At 33.5% G+C, this 15174-nt stretch overlaps 1 protein-coding gene across 1 annotated transcript; it reads right to left on the bottom strand.

The window, feature by feature from the left end:
• Positions 1-1826: 1826 nt before the first annotated feature.
• LOC106474950 (probable ATP-dependent RNA helicase DHX37) lies at positions 1827-13494 on the bottom strand. The gene is made up of 8 exons (XM_013935650.2): positions 13374-13494; positions 12509-12600; positions 11164-11320; positions 9524-9644; positions 9267-9327; positions 2703-2818; positions 2335-2472; positions 1827-1968 (listed from the first exon to the last, which is right to left on the bottom strand). Exons 1-7 carry the CDS (start codon positions 13492-13494, stop codon positions 2457-2459), a joined length of 684 nt encoding a protein of 227 aa, XP_013791104.1. The 3' UTR covers positions 1827-1968; positions 2335-2456.
• Positions 13495-15174: the final 1680 nt, after the last annotated feature.

Raw genomic sequence — 15174 nt, forward strand, 5'->3', positions numbered from 1 at the left:
GTTATGAGATTTTGTGCTCGTGCGTCATACACGTTAAGCCTCGTTTATTATTCCGAGTGAAGAAATATTAATTTTTGTAGGCTTCAAATATACATTTCAGAAAACAAAATAATTATCAACTTACTATATTAGTACACACAAAATCCCTGTAATTTATCTGGGTTTCTAATCAAGCTGTATAAGAATTTTAAAAAATCTCATCTGTTCAGAGCAACAACTTAGTCATCACTCTTCAACAGTTTCAGCTTGTCTATATCTCAAATTCGAGTCTCTAACTCTTTAATCACTGTACACATTGTATGGTAGACATAATAAAATATAAACTGAGCAATAAGACAATAGGAGGTATTATGTGAAACATAAACTGTTATTTAGCATTTTTTCTTTATATTTCCTTTTCAATTAAGACATGTATAATATTAAAATTTTAATTAAAAACTGTGTTTGATGTTAATTCCATTGACATAAGTACTAGTAAAGTTATTTAACAAAATTTTGAAATTAACAAGTCAAGACGTGCTCTTTAACCTGCCTGCTGCAAAAGGGTTAATAACTACACAAAATATTTATTTTAGTCAATTTTTAATATCTGTTCTACAATATATTTGTGTTTAGAGCAAACCTTTCTAATTTACAAATGATGAGTTAATAAAAACTAAAGAAAGAGCAAATAAATTATGGTGCAAAATAGGCTTAGATATTGTGATGAAATGTTACACGTAACTGCAAGTGTTTCATTACATACTATAGACCTAAAGACAAACATGATTAGGGACTAGATTACAAACTATTAAACAAAATTTAATCCAAAAACAATAAAAAAAAATTTTTTTTCAACTTCAAACTCAATACCTTATTAAGTGAATGCAATCCTCTGAGATGCAGAAACGTAACAAAATACGAGACAAAAATCAATTATAGTACTATTTAATATATTTAACACTCAAATAACATATGAAGCTTCTTTTGTTCTTAAAAGCAAAACAAGTTTACATACATTTATATAAAAATAAACAAATACAAGTATATATATATTAACTTGAAACTCACATTTAGGATCAGAACACCATATCTTCTTAAGAGCTTCACGTGAGTCAGCCCTTTTACCAATAAGTGCCTGAAGAAAACTTTCAGTTCGAGGCTGTAGCCTAAATCAGATGGGAACATCTAGTTATTAAATGTACATTCATTACTAGGACTAAAAAGAATGGAGAAAAACATTCTTCCTATGTACACAACAAGCAATTTGGTCATTTAGTTGTACTGCATATAAAAATTTCTGAAATAATTTGAACTCTGCCAAATCTGTCACTAGGGATTGAGGATAATTTTTGAACTGAATTAATTCTTTGAAGTGAAACTATAACAATATAATTTGTTTGCTTTCACAAGGATTTATATGGAAAAAAATAACATGAATATAATGTAACAAAGTAAAATTGTGATAACAGAATTACAGGCTGATAATTTAAGAAAGAATAATAAAACAGACTAATAACTAATAAGGCAAATTTCAAAATAGTAATCAAAAACCATCAACTGATACACGATATGTACAAAACATTTAATACATGGAGAAAAGTAATAAATGGAGATACATAGGCTCTGTATAAAAATTATAGACAAGGATAAAACACACTCAAGAATTGTTTATTGTTAAACAGATTAAGGCCATAGCTACATCAGCACAGTGCAGCTGTGAGTCATTGTTAAAGAAGTAAGGTACCAAAGTAAACCCTAAAGAAATAGAACTTAAGCATATCTTAAATTCCAGTTTGACTAATGAATAAAATCCTTACTTTGCCCATGATTTTATCATTGTGACTGGAGGTGATAGCAGGACATTTACATTGGCTCTGAAGGCTTTCACCACATACCCTTCTAGCAGGAAACGTGCAAACCATCGATATTTTTCAATGCCTGCAGGAAATTCTAGTTGTACAGGAGGAACAGGCCAAGCATACCTCCCTGGAAGTATGAAGAGTGTAAAAGAGCAAAATGAAAAATATTACAATAAATCCATTCCAACAAAAATATTCCTTCTTATATGAATGTTATTTTTATTAAAGTTTAAGGTAATAACTTCATGACACTACAATGACCACATACAATATGTAGAAATAATGTATTAACTATAACTTCTGAGCTGATGAATGTTTAATATTACCACAGAAGCAAACTTGTTTAGAAACCTAAACACACTGCTATTTGAACAAATATTCAGTTAATGGATGTTTTTTACCATAGATTTTCTTTGAAGAAGTCATTTCATTTAATAAATTAGTGTTATTATGCAAAAGTTTTCTGACAAACTAAAACTGTTCCTTTACTTACCAAATGAAGAAGACATGTGACATAGCACTTGGTCTGTTTTTACATCGTAGCGTGGTGCTGGCTCATCAAGTGGTTTGGAGAAAGTACACAGGTGGGGTGCGAATACTGGAAACCATTCTGGCTCAACAGCTGCAACAACTGAAAGCAAAGCAAAATTAAACTTGTTACAACAAAATAACTAACACAGCAAACATGAAATTAAACAAAATGATATACAAACCATGGAAAACCAAATTTAAAAATTATTTTGTGAATATATATATATATATATATATACTTATATCATGGGAGCCAAAATATTATTTGGCAGCTTCTAACTGTTTCATTAAACTTTTACAATCTAGTCCCAATCAAGTGTTTGAACGAACCTCTCATAAAGAGCTTGTTTGTTTCGAAAAATTTCCTGATAGACAACATACTCAGGGGCCTCCTTATGTAACACTGATGAATGGTGGATGAAGACTGGTGTTTCAACTTCAATACTCTTAAAAAAACAATACTAATCAACCAAGTTGTAAATATCATAACTTGAAAATCAAGAAGTTCTAATGTAATTGATTCTTATAATATGTTAAATGCAATCTTTCAGTTTTTTAAAATACATTAAACAATATTATCATTTTTTTTCATAACTATAGTAACAGACTCATGAGCAAGAAGGCTAAGTACAATAATAAACCTTATAAAGCAATAGATAACGCCACTAGTAAATAAACAAACAATTTATAAGCATAATAAGTCATTTTATTTTGGGAAACATATTACTTGTTCTGACAGAAGATTGGTCTGTCTTCTGTTATCTTCCTGGGGTGATTGGATTTTAGCAGTATAGCAGTACAAAGTGTTTATGAATATGTATATATATATATTATTAGTATTTACTCATAAATGCTTAATTTTTAGTTATTTTTCTAAAAATATAGAAAAATAAATAAAATGCATATAGAAAAACATTGATTTCTAATACTTACAATGTTATGAAATTGACTTGTACTCATGCATCATACTTGCTAAGCCTCATTTATTCTTTCAAGTGGAGAGAGAAAGTCTAATTTTTGGTAATTTCAAAAAATTATAAAATTATTATACTGGTACACATAAAACCATTGTAATTTATCTGGCTTTCTATCTAAGCTATATACGGGTTAAAAAAATCTCATTTCTGTTCAGAGCAACAACTTCATCAACAAACTTCAAAATTCCCAATCAAATTAAAAATCTGCCCTTCAAGCCAATTAGAAATGACTATTAGATTTACATACTTTGGAATGTTCTCTTTCCATTGGTTATAAAAATGTACTTAAGAAATGTAGACAATAGGTTAAAAAAAAAAAATGATTATTGGCCAGAGATACTCTGGTAGGTTTGCAAAATATATTGATATCTCATCAAATCAAAAAGGTGAGAGATTCTTATTTTATATTCTAACTTGCAAATGTTTGAAATTTGAATTTCTATTTGTTATCCACATTGTATGGTAGGTGTAATAAAATATAAAGTAAGCAATAAGACAATTAGACATGCCATGTGCATATGAAAAAGCATATTTTGCATTTTTTAATATTGTCTTTTGAATTAAGAAATTAAAACATATATAATATTTAAATTATAATTATAAACTACATTTTGATGCAAGTTTTATTGACACCCAATGATAATAAAGTTGTTTAATTAAATTTTGAAAACAACCCTCTAAAATGTCGTGACATGTGCTCTTTGACCTGTCCATAATGTGAGGGTTAATAGTATTTACCATATCTGCAAATAAGTAATAGTAAAAGAAGTAATTATGATTTTAACAATTATGTAATTAGAAGGTTTCCAAATTCTGGTTTAAATGATCATTCAGCCAATACGACATTGTAAGCATGGTATAAAAAAATTAAAAGCATTTTCAATCTTGTTAGCAATTAAACTATTCTTTTCCTGAAGTACCAAAGTTTAAGGTGTTTTTGCGGAACCTAGTTTTAGGTAAAACCTACTTAATGACTCATATTCATCATTGCTATTCTTATGTTTATTTAATTCTTGCCAAAAAAAACAAATTACTGGCATAAATTACTACACACATAGTACACATCAAAATACCAAACGTAACATGAATATAAAATATTGAAATCAGTATTAGATCTTATGATCAATTATTTCCTGGTTGTGTCAACTTTTCTAAGTTATAAGTAGTTATAGTTTAGGTATTTCTTTATAAAAACAATATGAAAATGTACAAGTTGGCAAACTGCAAACTATCCAGTGTTATAATTACAAATATTTTCAGATGGTTTCACAGTTACTTTGTTGCAGCAAATTTCAGTTGCTAATTGTTCAAATATTTTATCTGTCCAAATGAAATCAGAAACACCGTAAAAGGGAAACATACTTTTACTTTCAATGTGAAAAGTTAACATTTTCTTAAATCGAAAATGTATTTCCAATAATACTTATCTCCACTCAGCTATTATGCAACTACCAGGGATTCTTCCTTTGCCCATCTAAGCATTGGTCTGATTTATTCTCACTTGCTCCAGTCTTTTATACCCCACTTAACTGCCCTTGGCGATATTTGTCTTTTGACACTCTCTACCTATCCTAGTACTGTATATAAGCACCTCAATTCAGATAATGTTATCACTTTTTAGAGACTGACTCATTCTGCAGTCTCTAACACCGGCTCTTAGTGGGGAGAGAGAGTATGAGGGGATGTAAGTATTATTGGAAATACATTTTCGATTTAAGAAAATGTTAACTTCCAAACATACCTCTTCTCATACTACAGCTAGAATCCCACATTAATAAGGTGGAGGGGCCGATGAGGGCATTATCCATGCAGAAAGCATTTGCATAGATCATGGGTGTATCAATAGAAGATTGGCACCCTAGTGGTGGAACTGCACTACATCCAGAAAAGGTATGCTCTTTACCTGGAACTTCATTCATGTATTGTGGGTGGAATTTAATGTGATTTATCATCACTACTGGCCAGGACCCAACTAGATAGCCAAGGTTCCACTGCTCAGAGTTGGAATTATAGAGCCATTGTCCCTATATCCCACATTGGTATATTGGACAATTGAACTGCATATATACATACACACACACTTATGAGTGGATCTCAACCTGTAGCTATAAAGTGATGCATTACGAGTTATTGGAATCACAACGAGAAGTCCAAAAGGCAACACCATTGGCTCAGAATAACGGGATCTTGTATGCCTTACTTAACCTTAGGAAACAGAACACCTCTGGTCTGGAATTATGAACATTCATTCTCACTCCTCAACCAAAACTCCAATTGCCCCCGGAATTATGGGAAGGACATGGAACAAACTGTGCTCAACCAAGGACCCATGATGAGACCACACTGCTTTCGGAATTATGAGGATATAATTGGACCCTCTTCCATGAACAATGTACTGAACCAATATTGATCCAAAAGAAAGGCCACACTCAACCCAACCAGATAACCAAGCATCAAATCTGAACCGGTATTATGAATAGGCTTCCACATAGGCTTGTGCTTCTCCTACCCACATCTGGGAAAAAACATCCAGGGATGCAGGTGGGAGGGCTTCCAACTGCAGCCTCTTTTCCAAGAATGGAGGAATAGCCTCTGTCCACCATTCCAGTGACTGGAAACTGGGTGTGGTTAGGACTCCCTAGCTCCACTAGTAGAATCTGGGGGAGTAATGTGAGTTGGGGAGTCCTCAGGAACAGTGCAATAGGTAAACGAAGTTTCCTAAATTTTTAAAAGCAAATTGACCCTAATTTATTCAATCCAGTGAGTGACATGGACGGACAAGATCATCTTATGCTTTACTCATGATAGTTCATGAATGGTGGCCCATTAGTGTGGGCAAAATAACTTTCAAGACCCTCATTGGACATAAAAAACGATCGAAAAATGATTGGTCATAAAAGTAACAAATGGTGAACAGATGAATTGGTGAAAAGGATTTATCCCCTTCCCTGTCTGACAGTGTCTTAGGGAAGAAGAACTAATCTAAGGATGTAGGTAGAATGATAAAGCATCCTGTGAATAAGCAACTCAAACCACTCCGACTGGTGATGTCTGTAGGTCAGCAGCACCGAAAAATAAACCTTCAGGGAAAGGTGATACATAGCACAAGAGGCTAAGGTCACAATGGATGTTAAGAAAGGGCATGTAATATATCAGTTAGGTAACTAGAATGGTCGTTTAGGACAGAGGACCCAAAACGACTAGAGGAAGCCAGAGAGTACTTGGGACTCAAAGCATTGTTGTCTTGATTATCAAACAAGTAGTCAATAAGGCTACCTTATACATGGTGATTATAGTAGATGCAAAACCCTAGCAAAAGAGCCAGGGCAGAAAACGAGTTATAGTTGGCACTTTTGATCGAAGTAGGTTCAACCTTCTCTCAATACACCATTGCCAATATGTGTGTCATTTTCTCTGAAAGATGTCCATCGCGAAACTAAGCAATAACTGAGACAGATACACGACAACCTTAGAAATTAAACCCTGATGCTGTGCAAAGGACTGTATAACCTCCATGCCTGAAGCTTGAGCTTTTGGATAGCCAGGTGTAACATGTCAGATCATGGCTACTTCCACAGAGATGGCCAAAGAGGAAGTGGAAGAGGTGGGCATTCCTGAAGGTAAAGTAGGAGCAGTAACATACAAATTGGAGGGAAGGCCTAGAGTTGTAATCCCGTCTCATTGTGATGGAATGCATCCACTGGCAAAGCCCGAGGGTGAGATAATGGAGACCAACTTGCCAGTCAATCATCAGTGTTTCAAAATGAGAGTCAATCCAAAAGAAAACCTCATGATGCAGCTTCTATTCTGTTGGGAGAATCTGTTTGGGTTGAGGCAACTGATCTGCTATCATAGTCATCACCTGTGGAACGTGGCAAACTAGTAGGATGACATGATAGGAATGGTCCCGAGAAAGGATATCCAAGGTTCAAAAACAAGGAGCCCTGGATAAAGTTCCCCCTTTGACAGGAAATGCAAAACACACAGTGAAATTGACAGAGTGAAGCCTGACAATTTTCTCCTTAATAAGCCCAGACCATGAGGCATCGCCTTTTGAAGAGCAAGAAGGTCTAAAACATTGTGTAGGGAAGCCTTGTCATCTGTGCAAAGACCCTGGCATTCCAAACTGTTGAGATATGCACCCATCCCTGAAGCAAGGCATTTGTGAAAAGATGGATCTCTGGACTAGATGGCACCAGAGAAACCCATATTTTAGTATTCTCCCAAACTAACAACCCCCTTGAGATCGAAGAATGATCCAGAATAAGGAAACTGGGAATGGAGAATCCAGTGAATCAATGTTTATGATCCTTTGGTCGCATAAAGACCAGTGAAAGGATCTCTTGTGCACTTGTCCCAAAGGCATGAGGGATTCCAATGATATACATAGTTCTGACAAGCATGGCAGATAAGGCATAGCTGTACTTTCATGTAACTGAGCAGTAAGCCTCCCTACATGAATCACAATGTCAATGGATGGATGGATAGAAAACCAAGTATTTGCTCCCATACCTTTCAGCCATCAAGTAAGAGGTGCAGGCTCAAAAGCAACTGGGGAAAGACTCAAAGCATTACACACTCAATGGACCAACTGAAGAAAAAGAGCCTGAGGCAACTTATCCCAAAGTGGCCTCCTGAGAAGCCAACAGAATAAAAGAGGGCACAAAAAACGAATCTAAATTCTCTCCAGAATGTCGAGGATTGCCCTCAATTGCAGCCACATGGCTCACAGGGGGAACACCACTAAACCAATTTTATGTCTTCATCTCACTACAATAAGATCATTGACAGTCTCAACCAAGATTAATCCCTCCCCATTTGTTGAGCAATGCTAGATATCAGAGGTGGGATAGGAGAGACCTGATTTGCCTCTGTGCTGGAAATAACAATCCAAGAATTCATTCTGTATACTGGCTTGTCAAACAAAAAATGTTTTTTTTTATTCTACAAAATGAACTAGGTAACACAAAGAATCCTCAAAGTATCTCCCAACAATCATAACACAAAGAAAATCAATAGTGAATGCTTTGTCGAGAAAAAGTGATAACATTATCTGAATGAGGTGCTTATACACAGTACCAGGATAGAAGGCACATTAAAATAGGTTGAAAGTGTTATGAGACAAATATAGCCAAGGGCAATTAAGTGGGGTATAAAAGACTGGAGCAAGTGAGAAAAATTCAGACCAATGCTTAGATGGGCAAAGGAAGAAACCCTGGTTGTTGAGTAATGGCTGTAGTTTGAGAGGAGGTATGTTTTGGAAAAATGAATTCTTATTACCTTAGAAGATAAGCCTACACTTATAACTTTAATAATAATTAAATTGCACTATTGTGTTCATCTAATTTTGGTTTGAGTCTATCAATTAACAGACTTTCTATTATTCTTAGCTCATGTTCACTCCATGGACATGATTTTAAAGTTTTATCTATTTATAGGTTCATTACAACTGTATAGCACGTTTCTTGATACTTGAATATGACAGAAATCTAAAATTTGCATGCTCTTGTACATGTGTTTTTAATGCTCTAGTAATAGAGCCAACATAACCTAAACTGCATTTACAACAACTATATTGATACACTACATTTTGTGTTGAAAAATGGATATTCGATCTTTATATCTAAAAGTTTTTTTTATTCTACACACTGACTTAAATACATACCTAACTTATACTTGCAGATAATTTTGATGAATTATTTTTCTTAACTGATTTCTGGTATATGGTAAAAAAAATAATTTTGTTTTTGTTTTTGCTGCTTCTCATGTGGATGGTGTAGGTAGAAACCTATTGTTTAAATAATCATAGATAACATGATTTATGATATTTGTTGGAAAAGCATTTTTTATTACACCTGTTTTTATATAAGTAGTCATATGTCTCACCAAATTTTTTTTTCATGATCTTTTTACAAACCTGATAAGCATTTTTAAGTTTGATTTTCTCATCATCTTTTATATCTGTCTTAGGTATTCGTCTAAAAGGAAAAAGAAAGAAAACTTTAAACAAATGTAAAATAACATAAAAATCCATAATTAAGTTTATATGGCTGCTCTTTAAGTTATTGAAGAATACATTTTTAGATGTTTTAGTTTTCTCTTATTCCATTGTTTACATTAAACTACCCAAAGAAAAGTCTTGCCTTACAGTGTTATGTGAAAACAGTCACATACCTTGCAATGTGATCTGCAAATCCTGTCAAAATAACCTGACGCAAGAGCTTTATCTGCAGAGGTGTTGGTGGTGTCATCTTTGGATCCACAAATAAATTAACATCAGGTATTACCAAGTTCACTATCAGGATAGCAAAATAAACAGTCAGTCTAAAAAAAATAGCTGTATGTAAGTGTGTTTAAAGCCCATATATGAGTGATATTTTAGTTTAAAAATATTGGTAATATATATATTAAAGTCACTATATTAGACAACTTATTTTTAATACAACTCTAAACTTCAAGATGAAATTATACTTTTGTTATTTTTCAATGCTACATTTTTTTGTTTAACTTAAAATATGATTATAGCAAAATTTGTTAAAAAGGAAGTTAAAATATATTAACATTAACAAAATTGTTTGGTCACATGGAAGTGATTTTGTTACATTTCACTTAGTCTGTTGTTCTCTCGTTGATATTGGTTATTGTGTAAAACGTTTTAATATTCTTTTTGTTACTGCCTATGCCTTCTATCACACTCAATGACCAGTAACTTTCTGTTCTAATCCCTTACTAAAAAGTACAATTATATAAATGAAAAAGTTTGTCCAACTACACTATATATCTTTCATGAAAAATTTAAACCTCCACCCCCTCTCCAAGTAAAGGACAAAGTTTGTGACTATAAAAATAAACATTAGACAAAAAAGCTTTTAATTGTTCAAACATCTGTATACTGATTAAAATTCTGTTTACTAAAAAGAAGGTTACTTTCTATAGTTTCCTTACCTTCACCTTGACATAGAAGTATATATTTTCTAATGTTTTACATATTTTATTAAGTTAAGGTTTTATAAGAACTATACCATTTCAACATAATGATCCTCATGTCCCACTCCAAGCTGATTTACATTCATAAAGTTAGAAACTAAGCTGAAAACAGTTTTTATTATACAAGGTGATCACCATGTTCTTTATATACTTTGCGAGCTTACAGCTATCTCGGCAGTACTTGACTTTTGACTCGACTGATGCTTATTAATAGAAAATAGTTTACAATAATCCTTAGTTTGACACGGGAACTTTGTTCCTTCAAATGTGAAACAGATATTGCAAACTGTAGGAAGAAAAAAATTTCAAATGGCAAAATTTTATAAAAGGAGTTCATAAACTATCTTACAACAATACTGACATAAAGTCATAATCCTTTTTTCAAGGATAGAATACCCTCATGCACATCCCAGCTATAGAAACTGTCCCTACCCCACTTTTGAAACCAAAGTTACACCACTATACTGACAAATACATTAGGTCTAAATCTTGTGATGTATCAAATATAAATAATTATAAAGCTCAATTTTAGTTTTTTCCTTATTTAGTAATCAGATAAAAAGTAAAGAGTACCTTTTTTTTGAAGAGTTGTTAAGATATACATGGATTAACAATTATTAAAGAAGAGAAAAAGCATTCTTAAGTGTTCAGGAAAATGCTGTAGTTGAGAAGCAGTCTGGATGCTCCAAGATTCAAAACAATTTAATTTTTTTTCTGTAATAACCAACTTTTGATAAACTTTCTAAAGTACTTCTCATCATGATGATTATTCATCAATACTTAAATTCCTCTACCAAATAACCATGATTTAAGGACTATTTCCTCACCTTCATTAGTCAGTTGTGTTCTCATCTTTCGTATTTCAATCATTGCCTTATAACGTAGGCCATGCTGCTCACAGAACCACGATGTGCAACCAACAAACTCAGCAGCACCAACAGCTTTCAGTAACACCATAATATCACCTAAAGCTAATGAATGACCCTGAGGGAATCCATAATAAATTAATTTATGAACATTGGTCTCACTTTTTTTGTTAACACAGTTATATCAATAAAGCAAACTCACCTTCTTCACCAAGTCATAACCATTCATCAAACACAAAACAACTTTGAAAAAAAAAGTAACTTATCTCTTCTTAAAAATACCTCATTGCCAAAATTTTTAATGCAAATGTTTTCCCAAGTTTAAAATGTTGCATTTCTTTCTTTCAAAGCATTTCTTATTTATATAGAGAAAAATACAAGTTGAAAGAAAAAAGAACAAAACATTTTTATTGAAAGATGCAATGGATTTTGAGTTTACAAGTTGGTTACCATAGCTAAATTGTCTTGCCATATTCACCCTTAGTAGCTTAAAAGATGATAAATTAGGTATGCTGCAACTGAAACACTATCTACACAGTATGTAATTTTACAAGTTTTTATCAGAAAAATGCTAGCCTCACAGAATAATGTGCCATCCTTAAAAATTTTAAATACAAAACCTTATGAAAGCAATGTTGTATGCAGATCTTAACATGCCAATACTCTGTCAACCAGCTAGAACAACCTCACAAATGTTTAAAACAAAAATGAAGAGAAATGTAATGTGTTATTTTTCTATGTTCTCTTAAAATTGCTTAAATATGAACAGTTAAGAATACTCAAGAGAAGTAAAAAATGGAAATATACAGCTAAGAAATGAACCACATCTAAGACTTGTCATTCTGCTGAGAGAACTGAGAAAGTATCACTGACTTTTAAGTAACATTATTAACCATTTTTGTATGTTCAGAGAGGAAACTGATCTTGTACAAGAGTGTCTACAAAGTTGATATTCAAATCAATCTTTAAACTCCTTTGAAATAAATGACACAGATTTAACAGGCTTGTTTTCACCACATATAAAGAAATTTGTTTTTAACCACAAGCTTTCAAGCTCATTCAAGCTTTCATTGTCAGGGGAGACTAGTGATAAGTTCTTGAGACAGCTTGAAAGCTTGTGGTCAAATAAATTACCTATTACGTGATGAAAAATAAGCCTGTTAAATCTGTGACATTTAGCTAAAACATTTAAAATAGTTATTTAATATCTTGTTTTTTATAGCACTAATATGAATTCAAAACATGAAACTTCAAGATATGTTTTATAAGTGTTAAGTATTTTATAGACAAAAATTTCTGATTTTACCTCACCAGCCCAAGTTCTCTTAATCTGGACCCACTGCTGATGTCTGTCTTTCAGCTTTTGATCCTGGAAAGTAGCAGTATATTTTAGAAAGGCTGAAACTCAGCATACCTAACAAACATACTTTTTCAATAACCATTTCTGAAACAATCAGTTCAGATAAAAAAGAAACTTGCAGTAAGTTGATAGTGCTTGTCATGAAACCAATGAAACTTACATTTTGATACTTGAAATAGACCTATAGAAGAAACCTTAAAAATAATACTTATGTTTCAGCTAATGCCATTATTAGAATTATTTTATCGAACACAACTGTTCATAATTTAGAAAGTATATCCATTAACATTGTTTCAGTTTTTACATTCATTACAATATTCTGTTTGATAAAAAATAGTTATTTTGTCTTACTTTTTATTTCCAAAATTTCAAATTATTTTACACTTAGAAATTTTGCTGCTGAATAAGTAAAGACATCTTTACATTCCTGACATTTTAAGATACTTGTTTGTTTTTTAATAAGTATCAGTAAGTTATTATTAGACTTAAAATAAGACCCAAAACTCAAGTGCTTTCGAATAGTTGACTATTCTTCTTTTATCAAAAGTAAGTTATTATTAATTTTGTAAAGTTACCATTTTCCTTACCTGAAAATGTATTTCTGATAGATACTCACCCAGCCAAAGGCTGTTCAACAAAGTTGAGTTGATCACTCTTTTTTTTTCTGTTCCATTCCACATTGTACTGATAGTTGAGTGAAGGTGTATTTAATATGGTGCCCTCCTATTGCAGCTGGTATTGGGTCCATGGAGACAGACAGTAGAGTTGAGGTGACTACACTGTATACATCAGTGATATATCACTCGCATACCTTGCTGCAGCTGTAGGCAAGGGGCCCGTAGTGACTGATGGTCAAGTTGAAGTTTATATAAGTATCCATACTGACAAGTTTCCACACAGTACCGTCCTGTAGCAGCTGGTATGGGGCCCATAGTATTTGATGGTAGAGGAGGTAAGTATGGATACTTATCACAAGTGCCCTTCTCTCACAGTTAGTTTTAACCCATCGATTCGATGGTATAGGAGGTAGGCACACATGGTATGGTCTGAACAAGCCCCAACATCATTACATATGTGGCTGTCTGACAACTTGTATGGGAATGCTTGGGTGGCCGTGTACTTATTCTGCCTCTTCTATGCAGGCAATGATTATACCCTTGATGAAGTAAGATGTGGTTTCCCATGAGTGTGCCTCTGCTATTGGGTGTCACACCCCACGGGCTTTCTTCAGATGCTTTCTGAAGGGAGCTCATCTAGGTAGTCTTTGCTTCAGTCCTTCCTCCATCTCAGCATGGGAATCTAGCTATTCTGTGTGAAAAGGTATTTGTCTTGGAAGTTAGCATTTTCTTTGCCTAAAAATGTACTACTGATGGATACCTCTGAACAAATTCCCACTTTCCTGGAGAACATTTCTTTATTGCTTCGTCAAATAATGAGGATTCATCAGCAAGAATGTAGAGATAGTTATTGTGAATGGAGGTATGTCACACTACTATTAGTGAAGGTACTGCTGCATAATTACATCATCGTGCAGTGGTGGAAATTCACATGAGATTAGTTGGGAGTTTTCACAAAACTAGTAGTTTACAAGTTTCTTTGGCAGATCACACAAATTCAAGAGGAAAGAAGCTACTGTAGCTAATTCTGTGTGTAGAGGACCTTCTTCAGTTTCTTCCACTCAATTCTCTTGAAGTTGAGTGCCTATTTCCATCTCCAGGTTTTGTTTTGGGAATGTCCTTACCTACTGAAGGACACTCTTGGTTTTCCTGGATTTTCAAAACCTTATTACTCGGTTATGTACAGTTCTTTCTTTCTCTCTCTCCAAAATCCTTTGATTCTTCCCATTCTTTATTACACAACCCTTCCCCTTGCAATTTCTTTGTTTTTCTCTCCCCCCCCCCTACATTGTTATACATGCCAGTTCCTTTCTAGCTCGATTTCATTCCTGCAACTTTATGCTCCATCCCCCCCTTGTCTTACTGATTCTTATGTTCTTGGATATGGTCACTCAAACTTCACATTCCTGTTTCCCTGTCTATTGCACAGTTTTCCTACTTCAAGTTTTTCTCTTTTCTATTCTCCTTAGGTAACTCTCTTCCCTTCACCTTAAGACAGATCCTTCCCTTTTAGCTGCATCACATGTTGGACAATGGATGTCATGTTTTCTACAGATAAAGAAACTCCCACCAAATTATTGGTATTTTGTTCAGAGTAGGGAATATCTACACTCACATCAGCAGAAGAAGAGTTCACATTAAACCCTGAATTCATATTGACTACGCTAACACTCAATCACGTGAAAATTGAAAAACTGCAAGTCTCAGCAACCCCAAAACACAACTATTCATGATAGTGCCAAGGAAAAGAATGAGGTTTCATAAGTGAGAATGAAAAGAGAGTCACTGCATATGGAGGTGTATCACACAACTATTGGTGGAGGGTTCTGCTACATGATTATAACTTCCAATACGGTACATTATCTCCGCTCACATAATTAGCTAGAATCCCACATTGAATAAGTGGAGGGACCATTGCGAGAGAAAGAAATAAGCATCCTTCAAAAGTGTCCTAAGGACACTCTCAAAAATGAGATAGTCAGATTTTAAGATCTG

This window comes from Limulus polyphemus, unplaced genomic scaffold (genome assembly GCF_000517525.1).
Source record: "Limulus polyphemus unplaced genomic scaffold, Limulus_polyphemus-2.1.2 Scaffold7899, whole genome shotgun sequence".
In the NCBI taxonomy this organism is placed as follows: Eukaryota; Metazoa; Arthropoda; class Merostomata; order Xiphosura; family Limulidae; genus Limulus; species Limulus polyphemus.